This window comes from Vanacampus margaritifer, chromosome 6, assembly GCF_051991255.1.
Source record: "Vanacampus margaritifer isolate UIUO_Vmar chromosome 6, RoL_Vmar_1.0, whole genome shotgun sequence".
NCBI lineage: Eukaryota > Metazoa > Chordata > Actinopteri > Syngnathiformes > Syngnathidae > Vanacampus > Vanacampus margaritifer.
This window is the reverse complement of record NC_135437.1, coordinates 10384085-10406111: the sequence shown is the minus strand read 5'-3', so window position 1 is coordinate 10406111 and position 22027 is coordinate 10384085. Positions and strand designations below refer to the sequence as shown.

Genomic DNA, 22027 nt, shown 5'->3' with positions numbered 1-22027 from the left:
TGTTTGTTGGGCATACAGTATTCTTTTACAATTAACTTGAATCTTATTCAAAAATAATAATTTAGGTTGACAAGGAATTTCTTGACAACCAAGTGGCTGAGAAGATAGCAAGGAAAAAGGCTGAAAAGGAAGAAGAAGATGCCTATGGTGAGGCAAATAGAAAAATATTACCTTAGAATTAAAATCGAATGTGAGTTGAATGGAAAAAGTTTTATTTTTTTTTACATTCACCCATTTTGTTTTCAAGTTAATTTAGTTCTGTAGTTTAAAAACTTTTAAATTTTCCATGGTGTTCTAATTTATTGAGATGCACCATACAGTATAATAAATAATGTTTGGGGGAGAAATTGTTTTACATCTGAAACATTTATATGAAGCTTGCACGCTATTAACGACGGCAAACTGCTGAAACTGCTGCCTTGTAAAATGGACTGAGAATTCCTCCCTGAAAAAAACTTTACCAGGTGGGGGGTTTCAAGTAAATACCACTCCCCATTTTTTTACAGTGTAGAATGTTTGACTAAACAGCGAGAGGTGCTCCCCACAGATACTTCTTTGCTGGACAACATGAAACGAGCTTCCCTGCTTCATCCTCAACAACTGAAGGTCAAACATGATACGGAGAAGGTCGTCGTGGACTACCGCCATCAGCAGGCCGGGAAAAGGCCGAAGGAGTTGGACCCAGAAGCGCAGGTGATGATGTTGCCCGGTCTGCTCGGGGAGGACCCGGACAGCAGGGGACGAGCGCACAGGCAGAGGGAGCAGCTCCGAAGGTGGCTCGTCCAGCAACAGGAAGAGAAGGCCGCAGAAAAGCACAGAGACAAAATGGAGAGTAGGTTGTCGTAACGTTCAAACACACGCGCCTGAGCTCACAAATGTCTCGTCTGGGCCCTTCAGAACTGCAGGACGACCGAAAAAGAGTAGACATGGACGCTGAAGCTCTGCAGCTGCAGGACAAAGAGTTGGACAGGAGAAAAGCAGCAGCGGTAGCGACCAAAGAGTGGAATCTCAACGCGGTGAGTCGTGTCTGGAGGCTTGTGTTTGACCGACGTGCTTCTTTACACATTTTACATTGTATCCCCCTTTTTTTTTTTGAATGCCCAATTTGTATTTGTCCCTGGAGTGAATGAGCCAGTCTGACATTCACATTTGTTTAATTTCGAGCAAACAAAAAACATTTACCTTTTTTAAAGGCAGAATTCCTAATGATGAATTTGTACCCAAATACAGTAGGCAGATTTATCATGACAGGACTCAAAACGAAGTCCAGCAAATCCTTAAATGAACAGGACGTGTAAAAATAAATAAAGTTAAAATGTGTATGTAGCATAATGCAAAATATTTGATTCAATAATGAAGTAATAAGTCATTTTTATTTTTAACGATCTATCCATCCATTTTCCGAACCACTTAAGTCTTCCGGCAGTAGGCGGGGCGTACTCTAAACTGGTTAAGTTACTATAATTCTTAAACAGTTACGTAATAAAATAAAAAGTATGGGCAGTTAACCTCACTTCATCACAGCTCCCCTGGTTCACGTTCCCTCTAGTTCCTGGATTTTATTAATTATTTTTGTATAGTTTATATTGTACCTCAATTTTGTTATTTTGTACGTAACGCCACGGTTGGCCACTAGATGGAAGCACAGCATTTTGTTTTACACTAAATTTGAAAATAGGAAGTAAGCCTTTTGTGTTCTTCCCCCAAATATACGAAACGTGTTGGTATACAGCCCATGTAACAGACAAGCCTCAGATGGATGACTGTTTGAACGAATCCCAAACATAAACATTTTCTTTTGTCAGAAACCTATTTCGACCTCAGTCTATCTTTTGTATCAGATTATTTTGAACGTTAAATCCTCTGTAATCCTGCTGTAAATTGAGATAAATTTAAGAAAAAAGATTTATTGTAAACAGAGGGATTGGTACACTAAGTTTTTTTGTTTTATTGTTCTCTCTCAATAATTTAATAAAATGTCATTTGCTATAAAAACATGCCTACCGGTATATAGGAAGTATTTATAGCGTATTTCTCCATTTAACTTATTTCAGCATGTCACATAACCCGTGTGATTGAAAAATAAATATTTACAATAAATAACTGAGCCAATTAGTGAGACAAATTAAATATTCAATTTTGTTAAATTGACCGATTTTTGTACGGTAGCTTGGTTTAAATATTGCAGAACTGTAGAGAACACAACAGATATAGTGTTCAACCATTTGATACCAAAATGTGTAACTTTTATTGATTATCTCCCCCCCCCCCTCCATAAATTTGACTACTGAGTTGAAAATTGAAAATTTGGATTTGGCTCTGCTGTTAAGATGACTGAGACAGAAGAAAGGCGTCATCATGAGCGTCATCAGGACGCCGCCCAGCAGCAAGGTCAGCACACGGGCACGATGGGAGCGCCCGGCCTTTATCCCAGCAGCGACAGGAAGCCGCCTCCCGAGAGCTCGGCGCGAATCATTCAATTCCACAAGCATCAGATTGAAGAGAAAATGGTCAAGTCAATCATATTCTCTATTTGACGTGTAAAACATGCTCAACTTAAAATGGACGCGTTTGTTAATAGAGGGCAGAATTAGAGAAGAAAAATGAAGAGATGCGACACCACGGCGTCCGTCAGGACTCGGCCCGTACAGCCGTGCTCTTAGACAGGCAGCAGGCCCGACGCAGGAAGCAGCTACGACGACATGTGGACACCGCCAACAAACATCTGGCTGCATCGCAGGAGCACAGGTACGAAACAGCTATCTGTTCTCTTCCGGACGCTTCATAAGTCATGTTTCTACGTTAAGGAAAGAGGACATTGGGAGGGGACACATTGATGAGCGATTCTTCTCCCAATTCAACACCAGCTGCCGCTGATGACCACGATCCAAGGTGGACTTCTTGTGTGTTCCAAAATCAGACAAATAAATTACCTTTCACATATGCAATGTTTCATTGGCGGTTTTTGACAAATGTCACAATCAATGCGACAACAGCACTCTTGTAGAAAAGGGACAGTTTAAAAAACAAGTATCATCAGAGAGGATTTCCTCAGCCACATCATACATATGACACATTTAAACTTATTAAAACACAAGCAAACCGTGCATGCCACACAACCGCAAGATCCAAAGCAAAAACAAAAGTTGCCCTACTTTTGGGGTCTTGAGAATTTCTTAAATAGAAATCGGGTCTACATATTGCCAAAACAAACCTCAAACTGCAAGGCCATCATTATAGCCAATTGGATGCCTGAAATGTGTTTGCCAGAAAAGAATCAGTGGCAAACGAACGTAAAAAAAATATATATATTTTTTTTTTTTTGGTCTTCCAATAATCAAACAAGTTTTGAGCAAAATGCTAACAAAATGTTAAAAAATAGCTAGGGTAGTTCGTATCGCAAATGCAGATGAGAAAGCATGCCGCATTTAGTGCAAATTCAAAAGAAAACCCCACCAGGTGCCCTTCGTCCAGTCACAAAAAGTGTAAACAGTAAAACCCCGCAATCCTTCTCACAGCACTGCAGCAGATTTAAAGAGTCTCCTGAAAGGAAACGTGTCAGCATACGAGCAAAACAAATGGCCATGACTGCACTCTTGTTTCGGGAAAGCATTTTCAGAGACAAACTTGTCCCATTTTCTCTGCCACAAACCCAAAGCCTTGTTCTGCAGTTCTGGGCTCAGCGAGCTGTACCTGCAAGAAAAAAAAAAGGGGGAAAAATGGTGACACGTCAACCGGCAAACTCAAGCACGTCACTTATTTTGTCTGAACTCACAGAATAGAGTTGATGGCCAGTTGCTTGAGCGTGCCCACGTGGGACCTGTTGCCCCCGAAACCCACAAAGGCCTCGTAAAAGTCGTAGGAGAGGCCGAAAGTTCCAAACATGGCCGGGTCGTCCGAACTGATGACCATTGGGTGGTTCTGGGACATCAGCACCGCCGCCGGATGGTTTCGTAGATCATCTACCAGTTTCAACACCTGCTCCAAGACAAGACGACTTTCGTCACTAATATACAACCATAGAAAATTCTGAAACAGAAAACCTTCCATGGAATTTTTCAATAGATTTGGCTGTAGTACTTTGTGGAGATTCATTAACTCATTCACTGCCATTGACGGCTATAGACGTCAAAAATTCATTTGAACTATTTCTATTAGTTTGACATTTTTCCCCCCATTTTTGTTAAATTAATTTTAATTTATGAAAGCCTATAATTTTTGTTTGTATTTTTAGAACAGATATCAAATTTGTTATTAATCGTGAGTTAACTAGTGAAGTCATGCGAATATTTACGATTACAAATTGTAATCGCCTGCTGCCCCAAATATTTAATCTTTAAAAAAAACAAACTTTTTTTAATCTTTTTTTTTTTTTTAAGAAAAGATTATTAAAAAATTAGGGGCGTCAGGCGATTACAGTTTTTAATCGTAATTAATCGCATGACTCCACTAGATTAATCACAAATTTTAAATCTGTTCTAATACAATAAAAAAAAATCTAGGTTTTCATACTTTTGTTAACAAAAGTGGGAAAAAATGTTAAACCAATAGAAATAGTTCAAATTAATTTTTGACGTCTATAGCCGTCAATGGCAGTGAATGAGTTAAATACACATACAAATATTTTTCACCTGGTCAATTCATACCTTGAAAAATATTTGCACTTATGAGTCTCACTTTAATTGAATTACGTAAGTAAATGAGGTTTTCCATAGGAATGCACCAATATGAAAATGTTTGGCCAAAAGTGAAAATGAGAAACGCTTGGCCAAAAAAACAAAACACCAAAATAAATCATCTACATGGAAAGCAAACACATCATCATCATCTTCATCACATCGCCTGTATTGACTTGTTTACAGCTGTTGAACTACCAAGCTAGCGTTTAGCATTAAACAAAGTATTTAGCACAACCAGCGCTTACCTGATTGCCGCGCAAATGAAGCAGCTGCGTTTCATTTTTGCTTGCATCACCACAACATCCTGTTTGGGTTATAATTGTCTTTCGCCCGAAAACCAAAAATACTTTTTTTTTGTCATTTTCGGACGAATATTATCAATGGCCAAAATTCTGGCACATCTCTTGTTTTCACAATATTAAATTTTGAGGAATTTGAGGGAATTGAGTGGAATAAACTCGAAAAATGTTCAGTTTCATGTTATCCCATTAATGCAGGGGTAGCGAACCCTGGTCCTCAAGAGCCGCTGTGCCGCCTGTTTTCCATGTCTCCTTCCTCCAACACAGCTGACTCCTATCAGTTCATCAGCAAGCTCTGTAGAAGCCCGTTTAATTATCATGTTCATCACACCAGGTGTGCTGGTGGAGGGAGACATGGAAGACAAGCAGGACAGAGGATCTCGAGGACCAAGGTTAGAACTAACTTTTTATATACAGTATTTCATTTAAAAATATATATCTAAAAAAAAATAGGAATAAGAATACCAGGTATCGGGCCAATACCGACCTGTTTTATAATCAGGAACTAAAAATGAGATGAATATAAAATTGCCATTAATTTCATGCAATTTTAAAAGGAACCCCGACTGTAATGACAAAATTGCTCTATATGATTTATTTGGATGATACCAACATAACTATGAGATTCATTTTTCCAATTTTTTTTTTTTTAGAAACTTTATTTATAAATTAAAAGTGGTACAGAACATCCCTAAAAAATACACATAATTCTTCTTAATATATGCAAATTGTGTCCAATTTAACATTTTTTTACACTTTCGTTTGGTATTTTGTTTTTATGTATTTTGTGCTTGTGATAGACTGTTTCTGCCCCCCCAAAAAATTGCGAATGTGCTGAAAGACGTCAATAAACGCGTTTGCATTCCATGTAGAATAGTATAGAGGAGACCATGTGTACCTGGTTGGATATGGGACACACTTCCACAGCCACGCCTCTCTTTTTGGACAGTTCTCGCGCCAAAGGGTGGCGAACCAGAGCAAACCCATGGCCGATGCGGGAAGTATTAAACAAAATGGCGTCCAACAAGTTCTGGTCCACGTCAGTGCCCTCCAGATCTACGATAACGTAACCAAGAGAAATATTTAAAATTCATGCATTGGACTTTTTTTTTTTTTTTTATTCGAACCATCCCCTCAATGTGTTTTCGCTGGAAGCAGCTTGAGTTCTCACTTGTCTCGCCGGCGTGGAAAAAGTAGGGAAGGGTCACGCCCGTGTCTTCTGGTAGCGACAAGGCATCTCGGAAATACCAAAGTGGCTTTCCGTCGTCCTCGCGACCGACCTGCACAGAAAATTTATTCCAATAAAACTGCTTACCTTTTGACGATTCATTGTATTGCTGCTTATTAGAATTGCCTCATTTTTTTAATATATGGAAAATTTTCTCGAAAACTATGCCCTTGTGTCTTATTTTATTGTATTTAGTTAGTAGTTTTAACCTTGTTATTGTTGTCTTTTGTTCGATTTGTACTTTTGTATTTATGTACAGCACTTTGTTTTTAACTATATACTGTAAACTATATGACGCAATTCCTGGAGAAATTGTGTCGTATATGCAAATGTGTGCAAATGTGGAATAAAAAAATGAAGAAACATGTGGAAGGATATTGGATGAGGTGAATGTTGTTGAAAGAAATTGAATTACAGTATTGGAATGGCATTGAATGATATTGAATAAGAGTGAATTATATGGAACTAAGTGAAATGATTGCGATGTGCAATTAGCGAGTGAAAAAAAGTGACATTTACAGGTATGTGGGAATTGTAGGAATGTTGAAAATCATTCCCAAGGTGAACTGATTGAGCTGAACATTTTAGAATGGGAATTAATTGTTGGACGTGTGATTGGAAATTAATGGGGAATTGCTGGGTCAAAAATGTAGAATTATGTATGTATTTTATTAATGGCAAGTTGAATTGAATGGGGTGGACGTTTTGAATTGATGCATTCTCTTAGGTCACCACTAGATGGCGCAAAATATTGCACGCTGCAAATTTAACGAACTCTTCCCTCAAACTGAAAAAAATTATGGTGACATTTATTTATTTATTTTGCTTTGTGAGAATTGGGGGAGTGCTGAAAATTGATCCCAAGGTGAATTCAATGAGCTAAACAGTTTGAACTTTGAATGGAAGAGACATTTTGAACGCCTCATTCAAAACGAATGGGGATTCTTTGTGTGAGAAATTGGTGAAAGTTAGGAACGAGAAAAATAATGGCTCGCGAAGCGAGAACTTTTGGAACACGTTGAAGTTGGAATAACTTGAAGTGGTCGAGAAATGTAAGTGTAGTTGATATAATAGTTAATAAAAAAATATAATAATACCGGAAATAGCAATAATAATAATAATAAAGGTGTTGAATTCCTGCTTGGCTGCCATCTTGAGTGAGCTTCTCACCAAGTCAAAGCCCACCATCAAGTCTGGGAAGTCTCTTTGCAGCTTCATTGCCTTCTCCACTAACACCTTCAACGCGTCAACATCAATTGCCCTGAAACATAAGCCGCGATTAGTGTTCACTTGCAGTACCATTATTTTATTTTTTTTAAAGGCAGGACTCCGAAGGGCACCTGTTGACAATGAAGATGAATCTGCTACCAAAGAAATCCGGGTGGTCCGCTACGAACTGTCTGGTGACGTCTCCATAGGTTTTCAGAGCCCATGCCGAGTCGTGAACGCTGCCGTCCAACTCGTATACCTGAGTGCAGTCGACAAGTTATCGAGAAATGGTCAACGTCCCCCCCAAAAAAAGAAGTTCAAAACAGCCATGAAAACCTCCTACCTCCGGGAGTAATGCGCGCACTTCCACATACATGACATGATCGTCGTTTAACAGGCTGAGGCCGTGATAGAAATACTCTCTGAAGACAGGAGCGTATGTGAGCAGACCCATCACAGCCATGAAGTTCAGCTTAAACTTCTCCCAAACCACAACCTGGTCGGGGTACAAGATCTCGGGATCGCCGTCAGTGAAGAGCGTCAAGTTGGCCAGGATGCTGGAAAGGCGTGTTCAACATTATGTAACGCAATCATCCGAATGACTAAAACTATGCATTCTATAGTAGATTCGGCAATATATCGCCATCTTAAAGTGCACAATTCTCAAATTGATTCCATATGCGGCCGGATCGATTTTTAAACATCAATTTTTGATGGGAATATTCAACAAAACGTTTTACTTAGGGTTCACACGTTAAGCATGGAAGAATGTTATATTAATGGAACATTAAGCCTTAATATTTTATTTCAGTGCTGTTCAAACACAAAACAGATTGCAACCTGTTTGTTAAAGGCAGTGGCTCAGTTAGAAGCCGGAAGTTTTAGATAAATAAATACATTTTCATACAAATCTTACAGTGTACATGTACAAGTTTACTGATTTGTAATTTCTAAATTTGAGTAAAAAAAAGAAAGAAAAAAAATTGCAATAATTTATAGATTTGTATCGGGATTGTGACACGGATCGAATCGCCAGGCAATTCACACCCCTAGTAGTGACAATTATAAGAAACTCATGAGTCCAGTAAAATGTGAATAAAATGAAAGTATTGCTTTTTGGTATTACATAAAAGTAACCCAGAATTGACAATACATATTGATGGTGTACATCTAGAAAATGTTACGGAATATAAATTCTTGGGAGCAAAAATTGATATATACAAAACAAAATAATCTAAAAGCCTCTCAAACATGAATAAAGCAAAGCTATTCCTTCCATATCTCACTTATTGTATTGAACGATGGAGAAACAATGATCAACGTTCTATACATCCTTTATTCTTATTGTAAAAACAAGCAGTAAGGATCATACACAAGGCTCAATTCCTAGCATACAATAATCATCTGTATATAGAATCAAACCTAGTTAAAATTCATGACCTTGTGAAATATTAAATATTATTTTATGACTTGCTCGAGCTTTTGAAAGCAGAAAAAAACTCACTTTACGTGAATAGGGAAGTTGCTCCAGCACGTCAGTGATGCTCATCTTAGCCAGGAAGTAAAATCAGTTTTGCACCGCTGCAAACTTTCCACCCACTTTTTTGTATTTTTTATAGCGCTAACCCCAAAACTGTGAGGTTAACGTGCTAACCACAAGTCTTGTCACTGCAAAACTACAACAACAATAAGCCATAGAAGCTTTTACTTCTGCGGCTCTCGGATTGTCCCGTAAAACCTCACCTGTTGTCCAGATCTGTGACGTTGACCGATTTGTTCCTGAGTGTTTCCATCAGAATCCAAGGAGAGCAGTTAGGCACACTCTTAGGCTGCCCCGCTGAGAAGACGAATCTGACCGACCGCTCGTCGGTTATGCACATGTAGCAGTTTGGCCGATACGTCACATTCTTCACGAGCCACTCGGGATCCCCCATGGCAAGGTCGTGGACGTGCAACGCTCCACCTGAAACAAAAACAAAATTACACTTGTGTCTTTTTAATGATTGATTAATTGAACACTGAATTAAACGAATAACCTTTGGGCATCTTCTGCAGCAGGCTAAAGATGGGGCTGCTCTCGATTAAAGGTTTGGCCCGGAAGAAGTGCATGGCCGGAGGGAAATTAGCTTTGGCCATCTCATCCTGCTTCATTTGGTCCAGCCGAGCATCCAGAAGCTTCTCCAAGTCCGTTAGCACAATTTGCCCCCCGGTCTGCTGGGAGGCCTCCAGCTCTATGAGAGCCTCCCTCTTCTTGGGGTCCGGCCTGGACAGGACACCTGCTGCATGCCACAGCAGCAGACAGGCGACCGCCGCGAGGGGGCGCTGTAACACAACCACCATCCTTCCCTGGCAAACCAGAGACGTAATGACATTAACACAAAAGAAACGTTTTATTAAATTCATTAAACGTCCCTATGGATAAAAATAAAAAAAACACATTTTGCTCAATGCATTGCCTATTGACTACATTCGGATTGATTAAGCTACCAAAATGAATGCCTTCATTTGAAATCATCGGTAGGCTACTATGTGTACTTGGTGTCGATCAGATTTCAAACAGAAAACAATTATTTGTGGGTTAACATTACAGAATGGCTTTAAAATGAACATGAAAGCAAAAGGTCAACACACAAAACACATCAACACATGCAAAATGACACGTAAAGGCTTCTGTGCGTTCTTTTTTTGGAAACCAAACGATAGACGCGGTATCAACACCGACGGATAAATTACCAAACATGACAAGTTACCTTAAAAGAGAGCAGAACCACCTAACGAGTAGACTGACGAGCAGACGCCGAAAAAGTCAAGAGTATGCCAACTAGGTCTCCTTTCGCCTGCCAGTAGTGGTCCTGTCAAAAGCAGCTCTCTGAGGCTCATAAGCCCCGCCCCTTCCAACACGATTGGCTCAAATATCATGTTAACAAAATTCTCCCGGAACAAGATTAACTAAACAGGATAAATAAATTAAAACAATGTATTATGTGACTGTCTGAGATTTGTTGACTTTATAAGTATGTCTAACACCATCACGTAACATTGGTTACTTCAACAACGGTAAGAGTAATAATAACCATGTTGCAACACAACACACCCAGAAACACAAGTATGCAGAACAAGTTCGTATTAATTAAGCGGCTTCAAGATTTAAGCACGGCGCACACATACAAAAAGTAAACTCAGTCAAACCTGGTATGTTGATATAAAGAGTTGGTTATTAAAAATTAGGCACAACTTAAAACACACAAAAATCCATTCATGGCTTAGTGCTGTTTATTATTTTACTTAGGGCAAAGCCGTTTGTATGAAAATCCCATCAGTGTGAAGATGACTGGAAGCAGCACACTAAGAGCAGTACTGTGTCTGAGCAACTCGCAATGGGGGCCACGTGTCGCAGGAGATCACCAGTCTTGCCTTGGGAAATGATCAAACTTCACTTCATGGTCCGAAAATAATCAATTATTTGCTACAAATAACGTCTTTGTTTATCTATACCCCAGCAACATGTAGTAATTGGCAGAACGATTACATGATCTTCAACTAGGTGACAGAATGTTGCCATTCATACAACAGCTTTATGTTCCACAAACCAAAGCTTGAAAAACTCTGACCAGCCCGTCTGGCAGTAACAATCACGCTCAAAGTAACTTCAATCATCTTTCTTCCCTATTCTGATACTCGGTTTGAATGGCAGTAGATGGTCTTGCCCATGTCCACATGCCTGTCCTGAACCCATCGAGAGTTGCTGCCATGGTATTGGCGGATTACAAATTTGTGTTAATGAGCAGTTGGACATTCAGGTGGCCGGTGAGTGTATGTGATATGGCCTAATGTTGGCTAACACAAAACTAGTTGTAAGAAATTTAGATGATACCGTGAGTGTCATTATTTTCTCCATTCGCTCCGTGCATGTAATTAATATTGCCAAATGCATTAGATGTCCTATTACTGAATGTATTTTGGCAATACAGTACTGTACTGAAATAAAAATGAATCAATGGCTCCATTGCCTATTGTATTTGATATTGACACAAACACTTCAATTTGAGCAAACATATTTATTTCTAAGAAATGTACAGTATAGAAATTACTCAAGTCCATTTCCCAAACAATCCATGTCATTCAAGTAAAAAATGAAAAGAAAAAGTTAACTCCTTTTCAAATTAAACAGGTAACTCTTCATACTATCCAGTATCCAACATTTAAAAACAAAAACTTGGACAGCACATTTATATTAAAATTAACACAAATGAAGAAAAAATACATACAGAAAATAGCAAATAAATATATTACACATCTAAATGGTTTTCGCTATTGAATGACATTGGACTTGTGCACACGCATACATATACACACTGATAACTGGCATCAATTCTGCACAACTGACACACACAGGAATACAAACACTTGCACACACACACACACCTGTACACTGTAAGAAACCACCACCCACAACTTCACATACTGTATCCTTGTAAAACAGTACAAGTGAAGACACGACCTCCGAGCCCTCGTTAGATCCACTACATTTCACAATTGTAATAGAATACCAAAGCATAACTCCTGGAAGTAACTATTTTTTCCCCTATTAATCCTGCATCATCAACATATATAAAAACGTAGGTACCTGTTGCTATAAATGTTGTATTGCTGCATGCCAAACTACAGTACCATCCAGAATTATTAGCACCCCTGGTTTACGTGTGTTAAAAGCCTGAAAAAGATTAAATTTTTATTGCAGCAGCGTACTCATACTGAAAATTCTAGAAATGGTTCACCAGACAGAATTAAGTTCCTCGCTTCCTCCCTGTGGCGTGACCTAAAGAGGAGAGTGCCAAGGAGGACCCAGGTCATTTCGAGAGATGTTGAAAGAGGAATGGTATAAGATCTGTAATTTCACATATTATGAAACATTTTGTTTTTTGTTGGCAAAATGGGGTTCTACAAAGTGATCGTGGCACATGATTTGATGTACTGTAAAAAGAATAGTCATTTCAGAGGGCATTCCGTCAATGATGGATGCCCGTTTTGTTGGCGAATAACAGCAAACTTTGGAAAAACTGACAGACTAGGGAACGTCAGTTTAATTTTTTTTTTTTTATAAAAAACATTTCACCACTCAGCAGTTCATCACGATGATGACAGATTGACGGACCGTTGAAATTTACTGATGATCCTCAAATAGTAGCGACCGGTGAAGTTGACTGTATTTACTGTCATTTTAGCAATGTCAAAAGCACAGTTAAAATATGGGACGATGGATTGACAATTACCGTTTGGTTCAGCTTTAAATATGATGGATTGACAATGTTGGCCGTTGACGAAAGAAAATACATTGACGTGTCCACCTATGATAATTTCTTAATATGGGGGTAAATTCAATTAAAGGTTGGATTTTCCTCTTTTGAAATATGTTGCTACTATGATTAAAAAGCAAACAACTAAATTAGAAGCTAAAGAACGCAACTTAATCAGGGGTGCCAATATAATGTATGTCAAACTTATACCAATTTGCACATAGCAAAAATATGCAAGTAGAAAGGCAACCACAAATACATCAACACCATGTATTGTGTACAAGTACGCAGTGTTAATGTAAAGTTGCCATTTACGATGTTTTAACAAGATTCCTTTTATGTCACATCTGTAATTGGTGGAGCAGTGAGCACCATCATTTGGCACAGCATGACAACATTTACTAAAGACGCTAATATATGATCAAGCCTAAAATGAATTTTTGAAAAGTGATGGACTTACAGGGCGCTGTAGAATCCACACATTGGCTCATCGAGGTAGACTGACTTGCTGTCAAACAGATCGAGATATCAAACAAAAACAATGGTGGTGGCTCAGAGGTCAAAACAAAAAAAAAAGGTATAAAAGATACCCCAAAAACGAGTAAATCCACAGTGTGACATCGAATAAACCCATTGAGGAATAGACATTCAAATTCATGACTTCATGAAAACAAAAGAAAAAGTGTATCTCACATGAAACGAGGGTCAGCTTGCTACAAATATAGTCAAAGGTTTCCTTCGAGCTGCACCTCTTTCATAACAGTGGATGAAAATACCCGTACAAAGTGTAGTCCCTGAGAAGAGGAAGCAAATTACAGAAACAAACATGCAGAGGAACAAGGCTGTTCATGTCACATCTCGACATAGCGCAAAATGCAAAACGCAAAATGTCACATTACAACGTTCAGTTTGGGGTTGCTCTCAAAACGTAACAGCAGGCATGAACACGACTTCTGAAGATGTTGCCTTCGTTACAGATTAATCCATTCAACTAAGCGATTGGCGAATAGATTTGTATTTATTTATTCATATAAACAAGGATTTACTAAAAAATAAAGACTATCCAAGGCCGCTCAGTTTCAGGAGGTTTAGTCTAACAAAGCCACAGTGCATAATAGAGTCAGGTCAAATCCAATACAACCAGTGTTATTTTCTCGCCAGCGACGGACGTAGTAAAATAGTGTATTTTCTTTAGGATTACAAAACACAGTGTCTAAGTGGAAATGGATAGGAAGCGGGTGGGAATAATTAGAATAGATATTCATCCATATCCCCCACCCCCCCCCCCCTCCTTCACAGCTAGTGTGCTTATCATCTAAACATTCACTCATACATTCAAAAAAAGCAACCAAAGACAACTGGACCCGAGTGGTCCGGGTCAAGGAGACAGTCTCACTGTACACTCTTCGTTCATTAAAGTACCTGAGTTTTAACAAGTCGAGTCAGTAGATAACGGCAACATTATAAAAAATAAAAAAAGGTTCCCCCTCCCTGTATATATTTCGATTGATCACAATGAAAAGGGCAGTCCAGTGGTAAAGTCAATTAATAGAAGATCCAAGTGTATGTTGTGACAACTGTTCTTTCTGGGTCTACAAACAACAACACATAAGGACCGCAATCTCTTTGTTCACAAGGGCTCAGTCAAATTTAGTTTGAGGGTTTTTCCAGCAGTACTTCCAAGTCCAACCAAAACTGGAAGCCAGTGTAACAAAATTGAACAAGTGGCCATATACTGTACTGTATGCTGTAAATCATGCCCTCTGTAGTGTGTGAGGTGGGGTCAGCATGTCCAAGTCTTCCTTTTGCTTCGGTTCATAATTCCTGAAAGGGGGTTGGGGGGGGGGGGGGGGGGGGGCAAAAAATGATTCAGGTTTAAGAAGCTAAACATGTTGTGTTGTATGAAGTACAAGGGTCAATCCTTATCACAATCAGTCATCATCAAACGTAGCAGTGTAAAAACTCAGCAGTCTATTAACCCGTTTCCACCAACGGTATCTACTCTGCTCTGCTCTAAACATTTGCACACATACAGTACAATGATAAGTCTCTTAAAATGTGTTTCCTCTTTTTTATACCATTTTGTTTGGATGAATGTGATTTTGGCATGGCCTATAAACGTATCTGCTGATAAACATATAGTGGGCACAGTTTAAATGATACTAAATCATTATCATATGGCTTTATTGTCTACTAGTTATTAGATCAAATAAGTCATTTTGATCATGTATATTTTTTTCCTGTAACCATTTTGAACATTTTACATATAAAATTGCTATTCACCCTGTCATTATGGAGTAACTGACCCTTTTAGAAAATCCCTAGCTAATCCCAGTTGTCAATTGGCGAGAGGCAGGACAAACCCACAACTGATCACCAGCCAATCACAGGGCACAAATGGACAAACGATTCCTAAACATTTTCATATTACACTGGTCTGCAATAATAAGAATAAAGCGTAAGCAAAGTAGCCAACAACATTTTCTTGGGCAGTTTCGGATGTAGAATCCAAATATATAATTAGATAATTTTTTTTGTAATACGACGAATAATAATAATAATAATAATAATAATAATAAATACAATGAATACATAAAAATAGCCAAAAAAACAAAATAAAAAACTGGAGCATGAGGGGTAAGATGAATGGTACCACCATCTTCAGTGTGAAAAACTAATCTAGAAAATATTTCATTCTTGTTTATTTTTAATGCAGACCAGTGTTACAGTGTATATATCGAATCTGCTGCAAAAAAATTATAAAAATGCTCTCCCTGTCATTGTCCACCCTGTCAGGAATTTTTATCACTCTATATACAGTACATTGTTTACTGTCAATTAGTTTATTAAAAACTACTTTCTTAACATCTAGAAAACCTCAAAGGCACGTTATGTTAATATTTACTCACATAGAAAATATATTATGAAAAGGAAGTTTGACTTGGATAACTATTTGAAGTACATTGTAACACGAGAACCACATTACTCACGTAATACAATGCATGTTACACTTGCTTGGAGCTTGAACCGCCTGGCGCAGTCATCACCTGTTGCCTGTTACACACCATACAATGACATAACTAAGTTGTCAGACTTATACTGGTCATTTTGATAGTATGAATGACTCAAATTACAAATACTTTGAGTCTGATAAAGTCTTCAAAGAACACATAACTTGCCATAAGAATTAAGTTGTAAACAAAGTCGTCCTTCACAAATAAATCTAGAAATGCATTTTGAGATTTGCTTTGTCAGTATGTAAAGAGAAAATGTTGTTTTTACCCCGGGTGTAGGGTGTTTCTAGATGCCAAACCTCTCTGCTGTATCATCACACTGTGAAAGTGGCCACCAGAGCGAGGGTACATGGCCATGCGCATCTGACCAGGGGAGAGAGGCAACTGCTGGGGCCGCTGAAGAGCCTCCATCAGGTGTGGGTGAGGTCCCTGCACAGTGTATCGTCCTGGATCGGGGCATGGCGGTCTAGGGTAAAGTGCTCCATTACCAACCCCATTGGGGGATGGTGGCGCACCACCTGGATGCATTGCTTGGTGCGCGCTGCGAGTGTCATATATGAAGCCGGGTGGAATATGTGCGGTGGAGGCAAATGGCTGGTTGCGATGGTGGCGGGTGGCAGCGTTGTGGCTATCAAGATCCAGGATGTCTTTCGGACTTTCAGGTTGCTCCAAGCTCCCCTTAGTTCGAATGCGCTTTGTTGGACTATCGCTATCGCTGTTTCTGATTTCCCACTTCCTCTCCTCCAAGCCTCCAGATAATGACTCAACTTCGGGGGACAACAAACTCACAGTAGTGGAGCCCTCAGAACCTGTGGGTGACACCCACCCACCAATGGCCTGATTGTTTCCTTTGGCACTCGCTGAGGGCAGGTAGGTAGTAGGCAGCATGGGCTGCTGAGATTGCTGCCAACATTCTGGAGGGTAACCGCCTCTACTGTTAGCACGATTATGGGCCTGCGGTCGGGGGTAATAGTGTTCCTGCTGGAATGGCGGTGGCGGGTACATGCTAGGGTGGGCGTGGAGATGCTGAGGGCCGGGCATGTGAAACGAATAGGCAGTTTTTTGTTGCTGGTGATGGCTGGAGTGGTTTGGGGTATTGTGGAGGGGGTTGAGGGTCTGGTTGTGATAAGGGTGGTGAGCAGAATGAGAAATGGACCTGGTCATGCTTGTCTGGCTATATTGTGGATGTGGAGGGTTCTCTATGCTGTATGAACACGTGTCTCCATTTACCTGGGCTTGGGAATGAAGAGGCATTGTTGTATTGTGAGAAGGTGCTGGACCTCTTTCTGCCTGCACACCTGGGTTACTACTCACCATCTGGGTTCGATGATGGTTAGGACTATACTGCTGCTGTTTATAAGCAGTATTAGAAGACCCAGATTTCATTGGATGTACACCTTCCATGTCTCGCCGACTTGCAGGCTCGCTCGGTGTTTGATCTTCGTGCTCCGCTTGGCTTGACTGGCGGGGTAAGTGTGGAGTAGGGTGGCTGGTGGGCGGAGAGGTGAAGGGGGCTGGATGAGGAGGTCCAGATTGGACTCTCTGTGAGGCACCATGTGACATGCCATGCATAGAACTGCTCGGATTGCTTTGGGAGATAAGTGGAGTTTGCAGTTGGGTTGTGTTCAGGCTCATCTGTGGAGGAGAGTTAAGAGCTGGCCCATTTAAAGTTTGTTGGGTTGGACGTTGCTGGAGCTGTTTTCCGACATTCTGCTCGTTATTCTGATGTGTATTTAGCATGTGTGCTGAGTTGCTTTCAGACATGGTATTCAAGGATGGTGACGCACACTGTTGAACAAGTGCAGGGCTCTGGAGAGGACTGCTCTGTGCATGTTGAGCAGTGTTAGGTGGATACGGATTACTGGAATTCTTACTACTAACATGCAAGTGCAGGGACACAGAAGTGGATCCCATATTTTGAAGCTGGCCATCTGCTTCTTGCATTAGGCACTCTACTCCACTCAGTGATAATTTTTGTCCACACACATTTTCCTGAGGTCTTTGAGGGCTCCGCAATCCTTTTGCTGGCCCACTGTGGTGTTGCGTGGGGTTTAGAATGGATGCGTGCTCTTGATTAACTGAAACAGTGTTGTCTGATGAAGGGAGTTCATTGGAAGCACCTTTTACAGTCACTTTGTTTTCTGATGTTCCTGTCAACAACAAACGAAAGGGACATAAACATAATGCCTGATTGTATACAATCACTATTTAGTATGTACCCTATCGAATATATTTTCTTATTTCTTTTCTACTCCTAGTAACATTGGATACATATTACATAAGCCAACGCCTAAAATTGAAGGTGTTAGTTTTGGCAGGTTGTGATCCCTTTAACAATTAAGTCAAAGTGGCCAAAAAGAAAAAAAATAGATAGTCATCATTTGGATATGAAATATTGAACTGTCATGTTTTTATGTGATATGACATGATATGCATTATAAGAAGACACACAGCCTAACTAAAATGCCAATGTAAAAAAAATCCAAATAATGCCCAAACATACCTTTTGTTGCATAAATAAATTGGCATTTGAAGTTAACATAAGAGTTGACCAAAATATGAAAATATCATGGACCAATATAAGAAAATACACAAGTCTACATAATCATTACTGGATTTTTCTACCACAATATATGATCTGTTTTCAAATAGTCACTACAAACTCACAGGGACTTACTGTGTAGTTCTAATATAGGGATGTTTTTCCGAATCACTGAAAAGATGAACGATTAATCAAGGTAAGTTAGTTAATATTACCTTTTTCAACAGTTTCTTAATATACCAATATTATGGTAACACAGAATGCTAAATTGGCTAAAAACATTGCTTTTACCAATTATTTCAAACGAAAATTACTGTTTAGCAGTGAAAGAACGCAACCACCACTAGGTTTCCCACATAAAAAAACAACAACCTTATCCTCGCCATGTAGTACTTATGTGTCAAAAGCTCGTTTGTCACTCTATCTTTAAACTAAATAGAATGGCTGATCGCGGCTTTATAATTGAAATGTGCTCAATTCTTCGAAGCGAGCAGTTTTGATTTTTATTCAAAGCAGACTTTGTGTCATTTGTCTATATGGACTTTCCAACTGTCGGCTGAAAAAGGGATTTAAGCAAAACAATGTGCAGCTAATGCCAAATCTCAAACCTTTTATCTTTTAAAATATAAAACGTAGTTCAATGCCATATCCTGGGTTGGCCTTACTTTTCCAGGTCATGATCACTGTGTACATTTTTTTTTTATTATTAAAAATGTAAATTGTATCAATAATCCAAGAAACTAAACATAATTAAATTTGATTATAACACGTACTTCTTGAGTTGATTCTATTTGGTTCAATGAATGTGACATGCCATGTATTTTATAAAAAACAAACAGCCCTTTCAACATGCTAATAAATATTCAATTTTGCTCAAAAAGCTAATAACAAAAAACACAGCCTAAGAGACAAACACTTGATTGACTGTAAAATAGGAATGAGATTGATTTTGGCTTTCCCCTACCAGAAGCAGTATAAACAAAACAACAAAAAACCTTAGATCAGATCTACCTTTGGGCTGAATGTCTGTATGTGGGGAAGACTGGCCGTCTGGCCCATTGTCTCCAGCGGGACGCAGCAGCTGAACCTCAGGGGCTGGGGGAGGCTGCTGAGAGGGACGAGTTGGGATGCTGCCAACCCCTGAGGGGGGCTTGGCCTGTTGAAAGTTGCCCACGTCCTGATGGGGGGAACCAGCAGGAGGTCTCGAAGAGGCTGACAGCTGTTGTAGAGCTAGCATTTCTGGACTTTCCAACATAGAGGCTAGCCCAGTCTTGGTGGAGGAGTCTGAGTGGGCTAACGGAGAGTATTGCTGCACAGGGCCCAGGGAGCTAACCACTGCTGCAGACATTTGGTATTGTGCATTGGGAGGGGGATGTGGATATCCAGCAGCTTCCGGCCATGGTTTATGTCCCACTGGAGGTGGCACCCCTCCATAACTCAAATTGTGCTGGCTGACCATACTAGGGTCTTGCATGTGTGTTCCACTAGGTCTCTCCGGACGCTGGTGATTCAAACTACCGGTAGTCCATATGTTAGACAGTCCCATACTAAGAGATCTCATGCCTGTGTAATTGTGCTGTTGAGGCCCATCAGGCCCTGATAACTGGTTCCCCATTGGGTGCATCGTGTGGCCGTCTGGACGGTAGTGGGATGGGTATATGCTGGCTTCAGAAGGAGGCCTAAGTTGAAGGGCCATTGGACGGGGGCCCAGAGATGGGCCATGTGTTGGACCCATATAAGGGTGGTGCTGCTGGTGAAGAGGCTGGTTGCCCTCGGGGCCAATTGGATACCTATGGCCCATATGATGCTGAAAATATAACCAAAAAGGGAACAGGTTTACAACTATCTGTGTGTGAGGGGTTAAACAAATTAGTGGACTAGCTGACGAGTCATTGATGTCTACGCTTAGAGTCGACTAATTGCTATTCATGTGTTTTTGGCATCTTGTCTTCCAGTTAGCTAATTTATAGAGGACTTTCGGCTCGCTCGTCTGCTTCCATCGCTGCACTATAAGTCTTTGTGGATCAGTGAAATGCCTGGCCAACAAGGTGACACAGTGACTACGTTTACATGCAGGCAATAGCCCTTTTAAAACCCAAATATTGGCAATATTTGGGTTTTGCAAGGCCATATAAACGCGCAAAAACCCGAATATGCTCTTATTCGGGTTTTTAAAAACCCAAATAAGAGCCCTGGGTTACTCCTTTCATAACCGGAATTCTTGCTCATATAAACGCATTAAAAATATCTCGATCGATCGGGGCAATGTTTTTCGCTGTGCGCATGCCGCTATTTTCTTCTTCTTCTTTGCTTATTTGATTCGCAAGGAATCTTGGTCTATGTAGTCATGACTTGTATGCGCAGCTCTGTCCTATTTGCTAAAGGAGCCTCCCTTAAATACATTGATTTCTCCACTGTTTTTGCACATTATTTTGTGTCTCTATGGCGAAAATGTCAGTTTGTGCCTATATACAAATACAGTAAATACAAGTATATAAGTCCGTGCTCGAGCCGTTGTCAACAAACATGTCGCTTGCAGCAAAGAACCACACTTCTGGAAGAGGAAACCAACTATTTTATTTAGCGTGGTGAGGGACATAAATGTCGTTTATTCAACGTATAGTAAGTTAAAAGCGGACATGACATTATTTACGTAATTAAGTTGTCCGCGCGTCGTGGTCCCAACGGGTTATTCCAATCGAGCACAAAAAAGAATGTAAACAGGAGTAGCTCTTTCTGCCATGCATGTAAATGTGTTACCTCGATTGTTTCAGAAACCAGAATTCTGACCTTTACCCGAATATTTACTGCATGTAAACGTAGTCAGTGTTCATAGTTCATATACATGTGCAGGTCCCAAAGTCCGAAAAAATTGTTGGCGGCAAATGAGAATAATGGTTAGGCTTGCTAGCCGTCGTCTTAAAAGTCTTACCAGCGGCACGAACAGAAACTCCGCCTTTGTCACTAAGATATTAATACACAGACATTAGCTGTGTGCTAACAATAACTTTTATTTATTTATTTTAAGTTGTTTGCCACAACACACACAAATTATTTGGCTAAAAATGAGACTGGTACAATTAAACCACAAGTAAACTAGAAACAGTCAAACAGAGAAATGCTTGATTTTCAGCACCTGCTCACGATGTGCTGTCCTACAACACATGACGTCAGGATCGTAAAGCGACAAATGCCGGCCAGTATATTGGTTTGTGTTGTAGCTGAAAACAGCTATGGCAATTAAAGTTCTTCAAAATTAGACATGACATTCTGGTGACAAAGCTTTGAGTTTAACTTTGTGCCACTACCCTCGTTCCTCGGCCCTAGTCCCTGGTTACAGCTGTTATGAGTCTTTTATTGGTGATCCGACTAGCCAAAGCTAGACAAGGCTAACAATATTCCCAGGCACAACTATTTTTTAATTATTTTAAAATACTGTGGCGGGACCTGAAGTGAGCAGTTTATGCAAGACGCCCATCCAATCTCTCTCAACTGGCTGCATTTTTCAAGGAAGAGTGGCAGAAATTCCCCCAAAGTAGATGTGAAAGACTGATAAGTTAAGTGTTTGGATGAAGTTCTCATTGCAAAAGAAGGTGCAATGTCCGATTAAGTGAGCGGTTCAAATACTTTTGCACCCATGAAATCTTTTGTTCAAGAATGAATGACAATATTATCATTATTTTTGTTAAAGTCCATTATTTTCAATTTCAGCAAAATTTTGGGCCAAAAATGGCAAAAATATGCATTTATTTATTATTT

At 39.8% G+C, this 22027-nt stretch overlaps 3 protein-coding genes and 1 long non-coding RNA gene across 7 annotated transcripts in view; 2 read left to right on the top strand and 2 right to left on the bottom strand.

The window, feature by feature from the left end:
• The first annotated feature begins 177 nt into the window (after window positions 1-177).
• ribc2 (RIB43A domain with coiled-coils 2) lies at window positions 178-2943 on the top strand. The gene is made up of 6 exons (XM_077567258.1): window positions 178-190; window positions 548-832; window positions 898-1016; window positions 2331-2510; window positions 2582-2748; window positions 2808-2943. Exons 2-6 carry the CDS (start codon window positions 568-570, stop codon window positions 2875-2877), a joined length of 801 nt encoding a protein of 266 aa, XP_077423384.1. The 5' UTR covers window positions 178-190; window positions 548-567; the 3' UTR covers window positions 2878-2943.
• On the bottom strand, window positions 2509-10765 carry ada2a (adenosine deaminase 2a). The gene is made up of 10 exons (XM_077567257.1): window positions 10166-10765; window positions 9452-9761; window positions 9159-9378; window positions 7759-7972; window positions 7547-7674; window positions 7377-7467; window positions 6150-6258; window positions 5877-6034; window positions 3776-3978; window positions 2509-3693 (listed from the first exon to the last, which is right to left on the bottom strand). Exons 2-10 carry the CDS (start codon window positions 9753-9755, stop codon window positions 3513-3515), a joined length of 1608 nt encoding a protein of 535 aa, XP_077423383.1. The 5' UTR covers window positions 9756-9761; window positions 10166-10765; the 3' UTR covers window positions 2509-3512.
• LOC144053146 (uncharacterized) lies at window positions 4708-9843 on the top strand. Its single transcript, XR_013294338.1, has 3 exons — window positions 4708-5370; window positions 9212-9355; window positions 9474-9843. It is a non-coding gene; the product is annotated as an uncharacterized LOC144053146 (long non-coding RNA).
• Window positions 10766-11458: 693 nt separating the features above from the next.
• Window positions 11459-22027, bottom strand: part of cecr2 (CECR2 histone acetyl-lysine reader) — a 33879-nt gene continuing 23310 nt past the window's right edge. For all 4 annotated transcript variants that reach the window (XM_077567253.1, XM_077567254.1, XM_077567256.1 and 1 more), the window contains 4 exons: window positions 19280-20075; window positions 15995-17876; window positions 15703-15766; window positions 11459-14536 (listed from right to left, as the gene is read on the bottom strand). In XM_077567253.1, coding sequence (XP_077423379.1) covers window positions 15718-15766; window positions 15995-17876; window positions 19280-20075 — 2727 coding nt within the window. In that variant the 3' untranslated portion in view covers window positions 11459-14536; window positions 15703-15717. The remainder of the gene's footprint in view (window positions 14537-15702; window positions 15767-15994; window positions 17877-19279; window positions 20076-22027) is intronic.